This window comes from Tympanuchus pallidicinctus, unplaced genomic scaffold, assembly GCF_026119805.1.
Source record: "Tympanuchus pallidicinctus isolate F22 unplaced genomic scaffold, pur_lepc_1.0 scaffold1, whole genome shotgun sequence".
Classification (NCBI taxonomy): Eukaryota; Metazoa; Chordata; class Aves; order Galliformes; family Phasianidae; genus Tympanuchus; species Tympanuchus pallidicinctus.
In genome coordinates, this window is record NW_026294618.1 from 42,670,875 (window position 1) to 42,688,918 (window position 18,044).

At 43.6% G+C, this 18,044-nt stretch overlaps 1 protein-coding gene across 2 annotated transcripts in view; it reads left to right on the plus strand.

Annotated features, from left to right (window-relative positions):
* Positions 1-18,044, plus strand: part of SOBP (sine oculis binding protein homolog) — a 109,050-nt gene that overhangs the window by 49,525 nt on the left and 41,481 nt on the right. Inside the window, exon 5 of one of the 2 annotated variants that reach the window (XM_052677357.1) lies at positions 14,030-14,125. The exons of the other annotated variant lie outside the window; for it this stretch is intronic. Within the exon in view, the coding sequence (XP_052533317.1) occupies positions 14,030-14,125 (96 nt within the window). The remainder of the gene's footprint in view (positions 1-14,029; positions 14,126-18,044) is intronic. 2 annotated transcript variants of the gene reach the window in all.

Consider the following 18,044-nt stretch of genomic DNA (forward strand, 5'->3'; position numbering starts at 1 on the left):
GCGAACAAACATGGAAAGCCAGAGAAGCTGAGATGTCTTAGCTTACTAAAAGCCCCTTTAGTGACCAGCCTTTCCTAGAGCATTTAAAAGAATAAATGCTATTCCATATCCACTGACATCAGGACTTTCGCTTATGTGTGTTGCTCTTCCATCCAATATGCAGTGTGTATCCAGGAGTGCACATGCTGTGCATGTTGAACACAACCCTTGTCTCTGAAAGTCTCTCACCAGTTTTGGAAATAATTTATCTAACATTTCCTGGAGGTAGAATTGATAGCCCTAATGAATTCCCATGGGTTACTTTTGAGTTTTGAAAACAGATTCCACTGCCATCTCCAAAGTAAATTCCTGAAGCCTGATGGCAGAGCAGCTGGAATGACCCCAACTTCCAGTTGAGGTCAACCTGGCAGCCCCTGTATCCTGTAGGCAAGGTTCTTGACTCTGCACATCAAAGCTGGTTCCTTGGAATTATCCGATGTGGGAGTGTTTGTGGCATTGTTGCTAACAGCTGGTGGATCTGTCCCTCGAGGATGTGTCACCCTCTGTTTGGTTTGTGCATAGTTTTGGTGTGGGTACTTTGTGGTGACTTGTTCTGCAGAGAAGTATTTTCTTTTGTTTATGTTTCACACATTTATCGAATGTCTTGTTTTTTGCATTGTCAGAAGCAATGGATAGTTACTGAATAGCTAATAACCACATTTTTGATAGCAAAAAAAATATTTTTTTTAGTAATATAAAATATTGCAATCTACAGAAACTACTACATATGCTGCATGAACTACATATTCATTCTCACTCAACTTTTTTTTCTTTTTTTTAAAGGGTTAAGTCCCTGTTGTTTAGTATCTTCTTGTATAAGAGCTGTTCCAAACCTCCGTTTGCCCTTCACTGTACATTTCCTCATACAGTTTCCTTCAATACAGACCATAGCCTGATTTTAAGGAGAAGCCTGCCATGCATTTCAAAATAACATTTTAATAGCATTTGAAAAAGTAGGTTTATCCAATGTGGAGATGCAATTAAAGTTGGTTGTTGAAAATGAACTAGTATCAGCAGCAATTAATGCTTGAGGCAATAACTTGTTATTTTCCCCTTCCCTTGCTTCTATTTCATTTTCATGTCTTTGATAGGAGATGGTATAAAATGTCTTGCTGAGACATTGCTGTTCCTTATTTCTTCTCCTTGGCCATGCAGCAGGCAAGGAGTCAACCATAGGGCTGAGGAAGAAGACAATGAACACAGGGTGATGGCAGAGTCTTGCAATGTGCTCCCATGAGATGAAGCAGACGAGCTAAACTTAGCTGAAGGTTGTATTTCATCCTTTCTGGCATACTTGTTCATTGCTATAGGACTGGAGAGGAAAAGTGATGTCTCCAATCAAGTTTTTATTTCAGAGAAGATTCTCTGTATCCTAGAACTGCCATCCCTTGTGCTTCCCTTCTCTCTTTTGCTTACTCACCACATTTCCTCTGCCTACACCTACTTGCACATCTGGAGTCTATGAGAAAGTAGGAAAGGAGGCTTACTGTGATCTTGCCTAGCTCAGTGCTGTAAAGCAAAACTTACTTTCAGAATCCAGTAGCAGAGATAGAGAGCAAGCTCCTTTACCAAACCTCTCACACACTGCTCCTACAGCCCTCATGGCATGCCCATATACCTAGAAGGACTGGTGGCCCGTTGCTCCTCAGGTACAGCTTGCAAGTTCAGTACCGGTCACTGCTGGAGACAAGCCTGACTGAGGGATCCTGAGACGTGATCCAGTGTGACTGTTCTCTCTCAGATTAAAATAAAGAGTGCCTGTTTCAAGGTTGTAGTGGAAAAAATCTACTCAGATATCTGGTCCAACCAGTGCAGGAAGGTTTTCTGCCATATGTTTCCACAACCTTCAGCCCAAAGAGCTGGAGGAGTAGGAGGCACAGGAGTGAGCACAGCTTGAAGGCTACTGTGTTGGATGAGGAGAGCCAGTGCTGTGCTTGGGCTCATACCCAAGCCTCCCTGCGTCCATCCCCAGCCCATATGCTGGTGGCAGGCTGGAGGCTGCAGGCCTGCGCTAGGAACCGTTGTCCTAGAACAAAACAATTGTGACCCACGGCAGCAACATCAAGCTGGGACTGACATTCCCTCTTTAACTTGAGCCTCTCTGCTTTTCATCACGATGCCAGGAGTTGTCAGCTTTAACTCTGGCTTTTTTTGATTTGTGTCACAACCTAATAAGTTATAGGCCAGCTTCTCCTGTCGATGTTTTTCCAGCACAGAAGGCTTCACATTTTGTAAGCTTTTACAGCACAGCTGCGCTCGGAGATAAAACAGAATGTGTATACAGTACAGTATGCATTCAACTGATGCACTAGATTCTTCCCACCATATGTATAGAGTGGTGTGCATTTCACTCTGATACCTCACTGCCAAAACTGCCAGAAGCAAATAAACAAATGGCGGAAGAGAGACACCATATGACGCAGTGCCAGGCACATGACCTAGACTTTGAAAAGAGACCCTGCCTGCTTTTAACGGCTCAGAGCAGTCCAAGTTTTTAAGCCTTACCTCTGCTGTGTGAAGTTTTCTGCCACTGTATGCTGTGAAATGTGCTGGTTGTTAGGGAATACTCAAAGATTTCCCCATCTGAAGCAGCTGATGTTTCAGCTCCTCGTGCACAATGCTCATTTTCACTTTGTTTGGAGCCAGTGATTCCGTGTCAAATTTTTAAAACAAGAGGAACAATGGAGTTGTGTGAACTAGTCTAATTCTGGAAGGAATGCTACTGTAAAAAGACATAACACATGTAATTAGAATAATAAGATTACTAATAATAGCAACAATTCAACAATTAATATAAAAACAATTCAAATGAGTCAAATGGTTGTTCCATCTCATTCCCTACAAAAAAGTTATTAAGTTGCATTTCACAGAATGGATGGTGAAGATGCTTGTAATAAAAGGACATGAATGTTAATTACATGGTTAGACGTAGTTAATTTAAATTATAATTCTGTTCCTGGAACTCACTCTGATTATGAAAAGGGAATGCCTTAGCTTCTCTTCTTTCTGGCCACCCTGTTACTGAAGAAAACACAGTGGTGGTCCTCATCTGCCTGTGGCACTGGGAAACATGAGCTGCTCATCCTGCCTGCTGGCCTGCAGGCACTGCCTGGTGATAGGTTGAACAGATTTTGGTGGATGTCAAATCTAGCTAGCCTGGGCTTTATCAAGCTCAGTTTTCCTGGTGGCTGTGCAGGGCAGGCAGGTGCTTTCTTCACTTCAGAAAGGCTTGAGGTACAGGTTGAGGAAATGGACTAAGAACTGCAAAGGTTCTTTAAAATGCAAATACAGAACAGTCTGGATGCAGGCAAGAGAATTGGGTTTTGGATTTTGTTGGGGTCAAATATGAAATAGAAAATTATATCAGAATTTTTAATTTAGCAGCAATATTCAGTAGATATCAGTGTGCTTGAAGTGTAAATAAATTTAGAGCTGATTCTTTGCTTGACGCTTTTATAATTCTATGTACTAGTGGTAACAAGAGCATTTATTTCCCCCAAGTCTTTCTGCCTCCTGCTGAAAGACATACTATGATCAAGATAAGTACCTCTACATCTTGGTTAAACAATGGGAGCTTTGGAGCTGTATGTGGAGGATGAAAGGCCAAAGGCCACATTTCTACAAGTTTCTCCAGGCTCTGCTTAGATAGATATGTCATTTCAATTCTACCCTAAAATGAGAGAAGTAATTATCTGTACTGGCCACAGAAGAAGCAAACTTTGGCATTGCAGCTTGGAAGTTAAGGAACACCAGGAGTACCTCAGTAATTGAATATTGCCAAGCCCACCTTGATGCCTCAAGCACTGCCCTAAATGGAAGAGTCAGGGGCACAGCTCCTGATGCAGCTCCTAGATGCACACAGAAATTCCCTAGCCCCATCTATTTTCTTTCCAGTGGATGCAATAGCTCTGTCTTTGAGGAAAATGTGACAGGATCACCTACTGCATAGGGCAACATCTGGAGTTGAGTTGGTCCAACAATTCAATAGGTACACTCTCAAGGTGACACTAAATAGTCCATCAGACACTGGGGAAAGATTAAAGAAGGCTGGTGCTGTAAACAAGATTATTGGCTACATTTTTGTTGGAAGTGTTGGACAAACAGATCTTGTGTAAGAGAGCATGGAAGAGGTTGGAATAAGCCTGTGGAAGCTTTAAAAAGGTGATGATACCACCCTGAAATGCTGGAGATGGCTTGAACAGGCTAATGCATATGCATGAGGAGACAGCAGTACTGAGAATATGCAAGAGTCCCGTGCGGCCTCCAAGGATGCTTCTCCAGGCAAGAGTTGTAGGTGAGAAATAGGAAGAGTAAATTAGAACTACAGGGGAGACACAGCCCCTGCATGTTGTAACAGGCCAGGCAAGTTGGGTTAGGGAATGGGGGAGGCAAACAAAACATCTGAATCAATGCAGAAGATAAAGAAGGTGGTGAATATGTTTCTGCCTGCTCATTTTTCTAGTGGAAGCATCTAGATTTTTAAGCCTGTCTTTAAGAGGTTGAGTAGTATGTAGATATATATTTTTCTGTATTAAAATGCACAGAGTTGAAAACAAACCTGCAGTCAGATAGAGCCAAGGGTGTGAAGTAAACTGCTGGGGATGGCTCTAAGTGGATTCCTGTCAGCAGAGGAACCTGGCCAAGGATCTACCTTTAGCTGCTGCCTGTGGAAGATGGTACTAGAGGAAACTGAGAAGACAAAGATGCTTTTCAGCAGATTTCATCTTACTGTGACAAAAAGGAGAAAACTCAGAATAGGACTTCTCAAATCTCAAGGCAAGTTGGGAAGATAAATTATAGTTGCTTGTCTCCTATTGCCTGAAAAGGCCTGTGCGTTCTGGACTTTCTTGCAGGCTTGAATGGACAGTTTCCTGTTTTCAGGCATGATAGTGGGGCCTCTCTGGGTGATAGAGGGTTGCTATGGACAGGCATAGTAATAGGCATGTTATTTAGAAATAATTTGCTGCCTGTGTTTGGTGCAAACTGAGAGGCATTTGAGTTACGTCTTGTTTGTCAGGAAGAGTGTAGCACCTTTCTCCTTAAAAGGAGAGTGGAAATTCTGGAGAAGGGGACTGTCTGATTTGTGTTGTATCAACCCATTATTCTACCTTCGAAAGTAAAACTTTGAAAAAAGGCCTAATAAAAAATGGTGCGGAGGGGAAGTAGAAGTGCTGTACCTGGTGTTAGAACTAAAGCCAGTGATGATGTTGTGACCTCAGTCACTGACCTCCAGCTGGGATGTCTGGAATTACAATCAGTGCTCCTCACTACCAGCCAGGTTGTGCTTTTGTCTTGCTTATAGCTGCTACTATCCCACCCTTTATTGCAACTATTCATCATCTGAAGAAAGACTGGGAGATGATAGAAGATGTCATTTGTACCAAAGCTTCCTCTCCTTTCTTTTCATCCTTTGCCCATTCTCCCGTTTATCGTCCATTCCTGTTAGATTTTGCCCCCCTTGACAGATTGATCACCCCATAACCCCATCATAACCCAGCTCATAAATTACTTCTTTAGAAAATATTGTGGCCCCTCTATTTTCAGATGGGAATGGCCCAAATGATCTGTCACTCATGGCCGAATCAGGGAGAGATTTCTATTTTCACACTTTAAAAGGCCACAACAAATCCAGAGAATAGGTTCCTGCCTGTCTAGCATTGATCACAGCTGAGTGTTTATCATGCTTACGGATGCAGCAGATCTAAGGGAAAGCTTTACCAACCAGATCTGGCCATTGTTTTTCCTTCTCCACATTTATCCCAAGTGCAGAACTGTTTATATACCACAGAGATGTGAATTAAGAAAAAGAGTATGTGTAGAATTTTCCAGCTGTTGAAGTCTTATTGTTATCTTCTGTATCGACCAAACCTGTTTCTCTTAATTGGTTATCGACTGTTGTGAGGCAAATAAGGCAAGCTGTCATAGAGGGGAGGGTTAGGGTACAAGGCTTATCTTAATGGTATGTTGATCATCACTGGTCTATAAAGCCAGCGGGAGTGGAGTTCATTAAACCAGCCTGCAATTGCTTTAAAAATATATATGCTCTGGGTCAAAATGATTAATCATATATATGTGATACCACAGTCAGAGGAAATCAGCAGTGTTGCTTTTGTACTGGCAATGCCAGAGCTTGAAAAAAGCAGATGCATCAAAACAAATTCATTAGGGACAACAATTTTTTTTTGTCTGCAAGCCTTAGCTAACTATAACCAACATGCAAGGATTCTTTTTTCCTGGGTGTTGTGTTTTGTTTTTCTGCCTCCCCATGTCTCTGGCAGGCTGATTGGAAACATGTGATTGCCCTGTGCAGCAGCCTCTTATCTGTGCCTGGGAATTCTTGCAGGAAAAGCAGTGGTGGAAAGGATGCTTGAGCTACCTGACTGTGAAATGCACAAAGTGCCCCAGAAAATGTTTTCATCCTATAAACTGTAACACATGAGGAATGGGAAGAGGGAAGGAAAGCTTGTTGGGAATGATCAGCTATGCTGCTGTGAGCTGCCCATTACCAAAATGGAATCTGCTGGGAAATCTGTAGTATATTTTAATTTCTTTCCTGGCTATATTTTAGGCTGTGTATTGAATAAGTTACAATAACTGTCAAGCAGAGTCCATTAGTGTCTCTGAATCGGGCCTGCCATGAATCAGAAGGGGGATTAGCAGGACAGTCTCAGTGTTATGAAGGTCTCATGCAGCTGTGACTTGTCAAAGAAGGGGCAATAAACAAAGTTTTTTTTCTTCCAGATTATCTCTGTGTGATGTTTTTGTTATCATATTTATTCACTGACAATTCAGAACTGGTTATTAAAAATTTATGATATGAGTAAAGGTTTGTGCAGTTTGAAAAATGAGCCTTTGTGGCAGCCACCTGAACACGTCCTGTATATCACTGTGCTATGAAAGCTGCAGAAACTGCCTGCTTGTTTTCTAGCAGAGGAAGGAAAAAGGTGTATAGGTCTGTAAAGTAAAAAAGGAGAAAGAAAAAAAGTAAAGGGGAAAGGAGACTTAATGGGGAGTTTTTCTTTGAGAGCAGAGGGCAGTTCCCTGCCTGGACTGCTGAGTGGAGGCTGGGCCACTTTCACCTGCTGGAGAGTCCAGGACTCTGAGCTGCTCAGTCATTCACTTCTTTCCATACACGTTACAGCAGTGGACCAGGGCAGCAGGAGCTGTTGTTCCATCAGTTTATCTTTCCTGATATCGGACAAAACTGGAAGCTGTCATCAGTGTTGGCCAAGTTTTTATTTGGACTGTGATAGAAGGGGCTATGCATGTACAGGAGTGCAAGCTGTATGAAAAGAAAACCCTGATGAGGAGCTCAGCAGAAAATCACAGTTCTTCTGTAAAGAGTATGAAACAAACCTAGAGAAGGAAAATGTGTATTGAATCCATAAAGCCAAATCTTTTTTTTTTCTTTTTTTTTTTTTTTGTATGTGTGTATGTATGTGTGTGTGTGTATGCGTACATTTTAAGTGAGTTTTAACCCAAGGAAGAAAGTTATGGGTTTACTGGACACCAGGGTAGTACTGTTGTTAGCATTTCCTTTTGATTCAGTTATAATATTGCCTACATTACAATAGAATGTGCAGATTGCATTTTAAATATATGCTGTGGTTAATTTTATACCACAAAATTGAGTGAAAAATTTAATACAAAAAGCTGAACCGTTCCGAGCCACAGACCGTGAAAAAAAGCATTATTTTAAAAAGAAAAAAAATCCACAAATATCTGTTTATCAGATTTCCAGGCACATTTGTTCAAAGTTTTTGGTGTGCTTCTGTTATGCAAGAAAATGAACATGACATTCTTCAGTTGCTTTGACAAGGCTAATTTCAGAAACGTTGCCCTATCATTCCACAGATTGGCACTTTCTCCTTCTTTGTCAGAAGGCATTTTTCTGGGGTAGCTTTTCTCAGCAAAACTGCCTGTTTCCCAGGAGTTCTCACACCTTCAGAAAGGGACAGTGAGGAAGAGTGGGCTGGATATGGTTAGAATAGCAGCTTTGACCCAGTGACCATTTATTTTTGAAGTCAGAGAATGTTTCTTATGTCAGCACAGGGGAGGAGGTTCCAGGATATTCTGAATGATGCCATTTCTCCAGTTTTAATCACACCTGTCAGATCCCTGCACCCCAAGTTATTTCCACAACATCAACCCTTTCCTTAAACTTGTGGATTTGAAACACCTTTCTTATCTAGTCTGTCGTCAGTGCTGTTGTTTTCATACTTTGTATTCACTGTTGGCAGTTGTAGAAATTAAATGTCAACTAAAATTTGGACAAAAATTGGAGGCCTTCTCTAGGTTCACCACCACTGGTTGTGGGCATATGATGGTAAAGCCTTAGCAGCTCTTTGCAAGAGGTGGGCTGCCAAAGAGGGTCCCTGGCCTTGCCTAGAGTGTCTGCAAGGAGTTGTGCCTCACATTCTGTTTGGAGATGACCTCTATACAAGGATGTCTCTCCTCAGTGACCACATGGCCTTGCTTGCTTTGAAGGGTACTACAGCACAGTGGCCTGACCTGTAGCATATGGGAGTTGGGAGTAGGTGAGTGCCAGAGAGAGGTTTCAAGAGAGGCTGTGGGCAGATCTCAGCAACAGAATGGTACAGACCTGCCTGCCTTCAGCTGCATGCTGAGAGGAGAGCCACAGTCCCCGGCTCGTGTTGGCATCGGTAACTGCTCCTCTTGCTTCAGTTCACTAGAGGTTCCTTCAAGGGAGCAAAAGAAGCTAGCAGAAGCCCTGCTGGTTTTCCTCTGCACACTTCATAAAGAAGTTACAAGAAGGCACATTCCCAATTTCTTTTTAACTTCGTAGATCACCTCCAGCAGACAGATTGTCTCGTGGACCACTTCCCCTCCCATTGGCGATCAAATAACATTCCTGTGGTGGCTACAGCAGTTGCTTACATGGAAAAATAACATTAGGAAAGTATTTAATGTATTTTTAGCTGTCTTTAAATGCATTTTAGCAGCTGGAAATGAGGGAAGTTAGTACCATGTGGCCCACAGACTCTCCGTAGCCCACCACCAAATGTTCAGAGCTGCTTGCGGCAGAAAACCCCTCTGTGCTGGACAGGCTTCTTTCTCCTGGGGAGGGCCCAAGGTATGGGATGGCCAAAAAATGGCAACTGTGCAGGCTAGTGGGTTGTGTGCAGCTGAGAGATGTGGTGAGCCCACAGGTAGTGTTGCTCTACCATTCAGGAAAATCTGGGAATCCTCGTGGAAAGCAAATTTCTCGTGAAGTATTAGCGGGGGTCTTCCCTGAGAGAGGGACTCGCTCCTTGGGAGCATGGTGCCAGGGGTCCTGGACAGGCTCTGCTGTGGGTGCAGGGCCACAGTGCTCCCACCAAGCCCCAGGCCACAGTGAGCCCGTCCACATTTCTGGAAAGAATACACTCAACAGATGGAAGCGGAGTACTATTTTTACCGTTGCTGGTGCAGCAAATACAGAGACCATGACAATTGATTATGTGGGACAACAGCAAGCCACAGGAACTGGAATTTCAAGGATTAGGGTCTCCCCGAGGATTTCCTTCAAGAGATGCATTTGGAGGATGAGGAATTCCTCACCCCTCTGGCTGGAGAGATACCTCTGTGGGGAATGTGGAGGCACGGTGCTCTGCCCCATCTGCATCCAGTCCAGGACAATAACATTGAGAGCAATGCAGGCTTCTCATCACAACAGGATGCCAGCTATACAGCAGTTGTCTGTGCTTCTCTAGCGATGATGTTTGACTTGCCATGGCTTTTTTTGTCCTACTAGAGACACAGCCTGCCTCTAATATATCTAGGGGTGGCTGCCACGTGTTTCATCCATTTTAAAGGACATTTAGGGAAATTAGATGTCAATTTTATACAGAGTAAGCAGGCTAATATTCTGTCACTCTGCATTACTCGATCGGACATTTCTCCTAGAAAGTAGATGTTAGGTGTTTTCATTTAAGTGGCATTAAACTTTTGTGGAACTTAGCATTAGGATTTTATTGCAAAAGCATTGTCCCGTTTTAGTGAAAGCTTTGCATTAACAAGTTCCATCTTAATAAATTATTCTGTTCAGCCTGCCTTGTGACTTACACTGTCATGAGATCCTGCCCTTAGTATTAGCTACAAGCACAGATTTCCTTTTCCAGTATTAAGGCTGCATAAAAAGGCATTGAAGCTAAGAAATCCCCAATCTGGATCAAGATATTTTTTTTTCTCTACGAAGAAACAAATATCCATGCAGAAATTGAAGCACTTTGGAGAGAAGGAAATCCTACTGTAGATTGTTCTTCCTCCTTCTTGTTAAAAAAGGAAATCTTGACTTGATATATAGTCTGTTTCCAAACTACTATCTTTCACAAATATAGGCTGCTTGGCTGATGAGCAGATAGCACAGTTTGTGTAGCCAAAGATAGCTGTCATGATGCACTTATTAATGAGTACACACTGAACATCAAATGCTGTGCTATTTTCAGAGAGGCCCTTCCAGATCCCTCTTTCTGTTCTTTTTTTGATTTCTTTTTTTTTTTTTCCCCCTTATCCTCCTGCCATTTTCCTCCAAAGCTCAGTGCCAGGGAACAACAAAGGAAGGGACCTGGAAGAGGAGCTGCACTCATCCATCCCACTTCCTCAAGTCAGGAGCTACTCTGTGCACGCCATTTCTGACAGATGTTTGCCTAATCTGCTCTTAAAAATCTCTAGTGATGGGGCTTTGACAGCCTCCTTAGGCAATCTACTCCAATGCTTTGCAGTACCTATCATTAAGACAGGTTTCCTGATATCTAACCTGCAATTAAAGGCCACAATATCCTCTGCCACCCATCATCATGTTGAACCTGTAAGTCAAGCCAGCCCCACAGAGATGGCTGTACTCTCCTTTGTAGATCTTCCTGGCCATCAACATGCCCTGGGTGATGTGCTCTCCTCTGCCAGCAGTTCCTGTGCTGAGTTCCCCTCCTGGATGTCACCCTGCCAATAGGCAGATACCTGCCAGCTGGGGCTGCTCAGTGAGGGATTTGGAAGTCCCAGGAGAGGTGTTGCCACAGAAAAGTTGAAGTAGTTTTCTGCTGATGAAAGTGAGTGTTCACTGTGATCCCAAGGCTGAGTAAGAGCTGAAGCCTTTATTACCTGGAACAAGATGTGCTATGAGAGCAGTCGTACCGTATATTGCATACATGCATTCATTACATCTAGCACTTTGGACATGCACTTTTTGTTGAAAGCATTTCTGTAACAGTATTGGGGTTTAAAAGCATTTTTGAAAACAGGAAATGACAGATTTGATTTGCTTTTTTTCAGCTGCTTCTTTTGAACAGTAGCACTCAAAGTGTCCCCCATGTCAGTAGGGCTGATGGAGAAGCTGCAGATGCCAGCGTGCTGGGAGCGAGGCAGAGAGGCAGGGCAGATAGGGCAGGTGCCTGCTGGTGTAAAGCAGTGACAGAGAGGGACTCAGCACAGATACCGGCATATCGCAGTGCTGCAGTGACACGATAAACTCTGAGCCGCTCTTAATACGCTTATAACGTACTGAACATTGTAAGGGTATTTCCTTCTACAAATTATTTACAACTGGAAGATGGTAGTGATGGATTCATGTGAGGCAGCTGGGGAAATAGGTCTGGCTGCTGAAGGCAAGTATTTTATCCAGTGAAAAGGAGCTAGCCAAATATACTTTTGCTGCTTGAGTAAATGATAGCAGTATGCCATTCAACTGGTTTTGAGACGAGGAAATTTTGGTGACATCTGAAGTTAAATGAAGTAAGGAAAGGCAGGAGGGGAGCGTGTCGCTGGCAGAAGCAGCCTTTGTTGAACCAGCAGTTTTGGTAAGTGGCTCAAGGTCAGCGGGCTTTGTCTCTGTGTTGTGACATGTGCATCACAAACACCCTGCTATCCATTTCACTTTGCAAGGTGTGTGCACTGGGACATGGCCCCAAGAGACAGGCTGCAACCTGCAGCCTGGCACGTGTGCAGCGTCCACTGCAGATCCAAGACACGGCTGCACGGCTGTGGGGCAGCACTCCCAGCTCTGTGCAGCGCCCATCCAGCCCCATGCGAGGTCTCAGCAGGTCTCTGCCACCTGGCTGCATGGAGGTGCAGACGTATCTGCAGGGCAGAGCTGCTGCTGGAGCTGCTGTTGCTGACCTGTGCATGGCATTGGGAGGGCATTTGTGTTGAGTTCTGAAGTGCTTGGAAGGGCCTCAGCTGGCCGTGTCCCTTCACACAGGCTGCGAGATGAGAAAATGACCAAGTTTGTTTTCAAAATGAGTGATTTTATTTTATTTTTTTAATAAAATATGTTCAGATTTGGACTTGGTATTTGATGCAGCATGGGAGGGAAATGTATTGTATGAGACACGGTTCAGTTCCAAGTTAATAATTAGAAGAATACATTTAAGCCTTTGTCAATATGAAAGGGATTTGGGGCGCTTGGGAATGCTTTGCCTCTTCTTTGTGGTTAGAAGGAAAATTGTAAAACATTTTCCACACGGCAGCTATTGAGGCAGCAAAAGAAAAAAATACATATGAGCTGCTATGACACACACATTGTAAGCTATTTTTCTATTTCCCGATAGTAGCTGCTGTTTGAAAGATACTTTTGGGCAAAGTTTGTGCTTTTAAAAATTGCTTTGTCTCCATTGGGCAAATTTTGCTAATGTTGCAGGGCAGCCAGCTGAGAGCTGAGGTGCAGCTGGTGTAACCCCGTCACGTTTTCCCAAAAATCCCTGCACCACTCACCCGCTGCTTCCTTTCCCCAGTCCTTCTCCAGAGGAGAGGCAGAAGCTTCTCTGCAGGCGAACCAGCTGTGCAACGTGCAAGGTGCAAATAGCTTTCACAAATGCCAACACTAAAAAAAATGTCCCTGCGCTGGCAGCGCGACACGTGCAAACGAGCAGCTCACACCACACCACACAGGAGCGCTGCCACAGCCGCGGAGATGCCGTGCCGCCCAGGCCTGGCCGTCACCTTGTTGTGGGGACTGGAACAGCAATGTGCTGCGTCCCCCCCACATCCCTTCCTCGGCCCCACTCCTTCCCCCACCCCCGGCTCATTGGGGCTTATTTAAATACGCTGGCAGGGAGCCAGGATCTCATCATTTTAATGCAGTGTAAAATGGAATGTGCATAATTATATGCAAGCCATATGCGAGGGAGACAGCTCAGCTGTGAATTTCGGGAGGCTGCGAGAGGGAGAGAGCGAACAGTCAGGGATCAGATGAGACGGAGCGGAACAGAGTGCAAGTGTCACCCAAATGAACAGTGTAATGAGTGCTCTGCCGACACTCCTCCTCTCACCCTCTTCTCCCTTTTGCTTCAGCTCAAAACCCGAAAACGCTGCAGATTAGGAGGAAAATGCTATATGCAGGCAGTGTTGCTAATGGGCTCTGTTAATGTCTCCATTTAAACTTCGGCTTTCTTAATTAACAGTGCAGCTCCAAATAACCGGTAACTTTTAATGCATCTTTGTAATTAAACATTTTTCCCGCGTTTGATGGAAGGGTGGCTGCTCTCGCGAGCTGATTGCTCCTTTTGGATCTTCGCTTAAGCACGGAGGGGGAGTCCGTTTGTCTGCAATAGTGTTACGTGTAAAATATGACTATGAAAGCTGATTTATTTTTTTTGGCCTTGCTGTTAAACTGAAAATACATTATCTAGGGATTGCTTACGCATGTCAAAAAGTTGAAACGAGAACGTATGTAATGTAATCCTGAAAAATGCAATGAAGTAAATGGAAACCCTGAAGTTACTCACGGTTTCCAGCTCAAATATTTTGTTTTGGGTTTGTCCTTTGTTGTTCTAATGATTATGCTGCGATGAATTTGCATGTTCAACCTAAGCTGTGTGAGAGAACGGCATCGCAGGTTCTCGTATCTAAAAGGTGTATTTAAACAAACTTTTTAATAATGTTGTGTTTGGGGATTCCCGTCTGTTTTAATGATCTGAGCTGTTATGCTTTTAGCTATTTTTTTTTCCTTCCATTATTTGTAAGTCCCTAAATAGGCCATTATATTTCCCTTCAGGCTAGAGATGAAGATGGACATGCTGAAAATTTTCCCCAGCAGCACTATGCTAAGGAAACTCCAAGACTTGCCTTCAAGAATAACTGCGAACTACTTGTAAGAATAACATACTTACAACAAGTCTAGATTGTTACTTTAGCACAGTGAAAACCGTTTTTCTTTCTGAAAGGCTTTTGTTCATTATGCCATACATTATGAAATATTACTTTTTTTTTCTTTTCTTTTTTTCTTTTCTTTTCTTTTTTTTTTCTTTTTGTGTGTGTTTCTGTTTAGCATTCTAATGCTAGTTCTGGTATCCGCGAACAATTTAAGATCTTGAATTGCTTGCCAATCTCGTATGTTTGATGTCAGAATGTGAATGGCCTCGTGGTGCTGCCTGGTCCCATGTGGTGCAAGGAGACAGCCAGGCTGGTGCCCCAAAGCTCTCAGTCCCATCCAGTCAGTACATATGGCCATAGGGCTCAGAGCTTCCTCGCCCACAGCCCTCTCCTCACTGCTCCTCTGCTGCGGGGAAAGAGCAAAAGCCAGGAAGCACTGATGGGGAGCCTGCAGTGTTTGCAAGCTGAAGCACAGCCACTGTTAGCTGCAAAGGGATCTTAGTTCCAAAGCAGGGTTAACTCTGTTCATTTTAGCATTTGCAGCTAGGTGAGATGAAAGGCAAGCAGGAATATCTACTATATTTCTATTAAATGAATCTGTTGGGACCTAATGTTCTTGATTAGCTTGCGAAAATGAGTGCTCCACAATGAGTTTTTCTGTGTACCTAGAGTAAATAGAGAATGAATTGTAGTGTATGTAAAGGAGATTCACGCACTGTATTTGAAAATGGAAATTGAGATGAATTGGTAGATCTCTCCCTCACCCTTCTTCTTGGCCTCACCTACATAAAATGTGTCATTTGGCTAAATGGAAATATTTGCAGAGAACCAGAACACAGGATTAGATTTTGAAATAAGCTGAAACAAGCGACAGGGCTTTTGTCCTAATTATAATAGCCAAGAGAAGGATAGCAGAGGAGCAAGCTCCATTCCCAAGGCACTGAAGCCTGTGCAAAAGGTGCTGACCAAATGCCAGCACTGATCCCCAGGTGGGACAGCCAGGGCAGCCAAGATGCCGAGCTGAGATAACCCAGCATGAGAACTGCTCCTAGACTGGTGCAATTTATAGAGATGCTCACACTGCTGTCCCTTTGAGATGGGCTTGGTATCCACACTGGTGGACCATAGGCTCATGTACCGCCGGCATCCTCAGTGCGAAACCAGCCCTGTGGGATCATGACAATGTTTTCAGGGCCACATGTAACACTCGGAAGAGTTGGCTGGTTCCCAGTGTAATTTCCTCAAACAAAAAGGGACTTGCACCTTTTGACCTGGGCTTGCTTCCTCTTTAATCCCTTGCAAAGCTCCTGGTGGTTTCAGGGGCAGCAAGGTTACATGCTAAGGTGAGGAAAGTAGACAAACACAAAAAGAGATTCACTGTGGTAGTCCCAATTCTGTTGCTTATTAAGTGGAGGGGTTTCATCACAGCCATGCTTAATTACTGTGCTCTCGCTCAGACTGAGTGTAAGGACCCATCCCATGCCCCTGTGATGTCTGTGAAGTCAGGATGGCTTCTGAGTGTTGCTGAACTTCAGAACTAGGGTCATAAGACAGCACAGTGGCATGTATACAAAATAAGAAATGTGTTGTTTTGACTGAAAATCTGCTTTATTTTTAGCGCAAGCTATGAAAGAACCAATTAACCTCCCTTGTACTATTAAAATCAAGCGTTCTTTCAATGCCCTGTTAAATACTGCTTTATCAGTATCCATGTCAGTTATTGCATTATTGTATTACTTCTGTACCTGGCAAAAGCTCAAATCATCCAAGTTAGTCTTTCATGTGCTTTTTTGGACAAGTTTCAGTTTTTGTTTAAGGAAGTAATAAAAGCAATTTGTCATAGTCGTATTTTCCTATGCTATTGGAAACAAAATTGGCAGGGATGTAACCCGTACTCAATTCACTGATAGAAACAAAAGAAAGTAGACAAACAATGAATACCTCTGCTATCTTTCAAGATGCATTTTAGGAACTGATAGTGGCTGTACAATGATGGGATTAGGCTTTGGGAGAAGAAGGAACTGGTGTCAATTTTTTGTTGAAGATGCTACATGTTTCACAGAGAGGAAGTGCTTTTTTCTTAATGTTTGCCTTTTTTTTTTTTTTTTAACAATGATGTATTAAAATGTGCTTGAGAGTAAAATGAATGTCACAGGAACTGGCCAGTAAGACAGCATCTGTCTCCTGAAGGCCAGTTGGAATTTCTGGGTTTGTGCTAGCAACTGTTTCCTTAGGAGGGATGAACCAAAAATATGAAAGAAAGGAGTGGGGACAGCTGCTTCCTCTAAAAAATATTTTCCCAGTTGTAAAAACTTACCCAGGCTCTAACAGTGCAAGTCAGGCACTGCCTGAGAAGGAGTGGATAGATGAGATTCTTAAAAGAAAGAGAAACTGAAAGTTGTTTATGCTTTTGAGAATGAGGAAATCCTTGGAGTTTTCTTAGTGCAGTTGAGTGCTGCGGTAGCCTGTCAGGTGAGCTGGGAAGCCGAGGCTCCAAAGTGCTTTCTTTGCTGTAGGGTTCGGCTGCCGTTTTCGAGCCAGGCTTGCTGCATTGAGTGTGGGCTGCGGGCTGGGGAGATGCTTGTGCTGCGCGGCGCTGATAGGCGGGTGCAGGGCTGGGCGCTGAGGGGCTGTGCGTGGATGTTTGCCCGCGGGAGCTGTACTACATGGGCTGCATGCTAATAGCCTGGGTCACGGGCACCAGGGAGGGCTTAACTCCTGAGTGCTTGGAGGGATTTGAAAGCATGGCAGCCTGCAGCACAGCGAGTCATGTGCTATCTTCACTGCTCACACCTCGGAGGAGGAGATGCTTTGGTTAGAGTGATGCAGCTCTGCTGTGTGGTTTTTTATGAGAGACAGCTTGATAGGAAAAAGGAGGAGGAATGAGTTATAATTTGTGCAACATAACCCTCTGAGTGCTTGCAGTGTATGTTAAGAAAAGCAGAGACAATTAAAGATTTTGGTTGGCATAGAAAGACATTATGCAGTTACAGGATTAGGTGAGGGTGATCATGTCCCGCGCTAAATCCAGATATGCTTTGTGTCATGTGCTGTGTCTTACAGCACAGAAAGCAAAGTGGATGAGAAGCTCCAGTCATTGAGGAGATAAATTTTTCCCTGCGAGCTTTTCAGCAGCTTTGTGGATCGTGTTTTCTTAAGATTAGTTACCCATGATAAATACTGAGAAGTGCATAATACAAATTTCTTTTTAACGAGCCTGGCCAGCATGCTTTTTTGGCCAGCCACCCACCCTACTACCATAGGCACAGCCTCAGGATTTTAATTCCTTTTTCCATGAGTGGCTGGAAGCTTTTCTTTCAGACACATCTCTTTGTTTCCACAAGGAAAAGGCAGAATTTAGTCCTCTGCAAGCTGATTGTAAAGGAGCAGCACAGTCCAGCGAATAGTGGATCTGGACAGAGATGGGATTAGCTGCTGAGAAAGGGCAGGCTGGGATGAAAAGGCCACTGAAAAGCCTCCAGCCCTGGCCCTAGCCAGCTGAAATTCCTCAGCCATTGCCTAGAGAAAGGGGAAATCCATCTGGCACCTACCCAGGTTAGTCAGGGTAGGAAGAGCCATGCTTGGGTGCCTTTTAACAGAAGTAGGAAAGAAAAATCAACAGTTCATCCTTCCCCCCTCTGGGCTTCCCAGAATACCGAGTCAAGGTTTCAGACCAATGTTCTGCTGCCTAAGTTTAGGAGGGTCTGATCGGTTAAGGAAATTAAACTCCAGGTTGCTTTCCAGATCATTTGTTTATGGAGATGATCTGAGTACCACCCACTGCTCTGGAACTATATGTAAAGCAGGCAAAAAAAAAAAACAAAAACCCAACAAAAATACAAATAAAACATGGAGAGCCTGAAAAAAAAATTCCTTTCCAGTCCCACATTCAGCTGTGATTCATGGCTGTGCTGCAG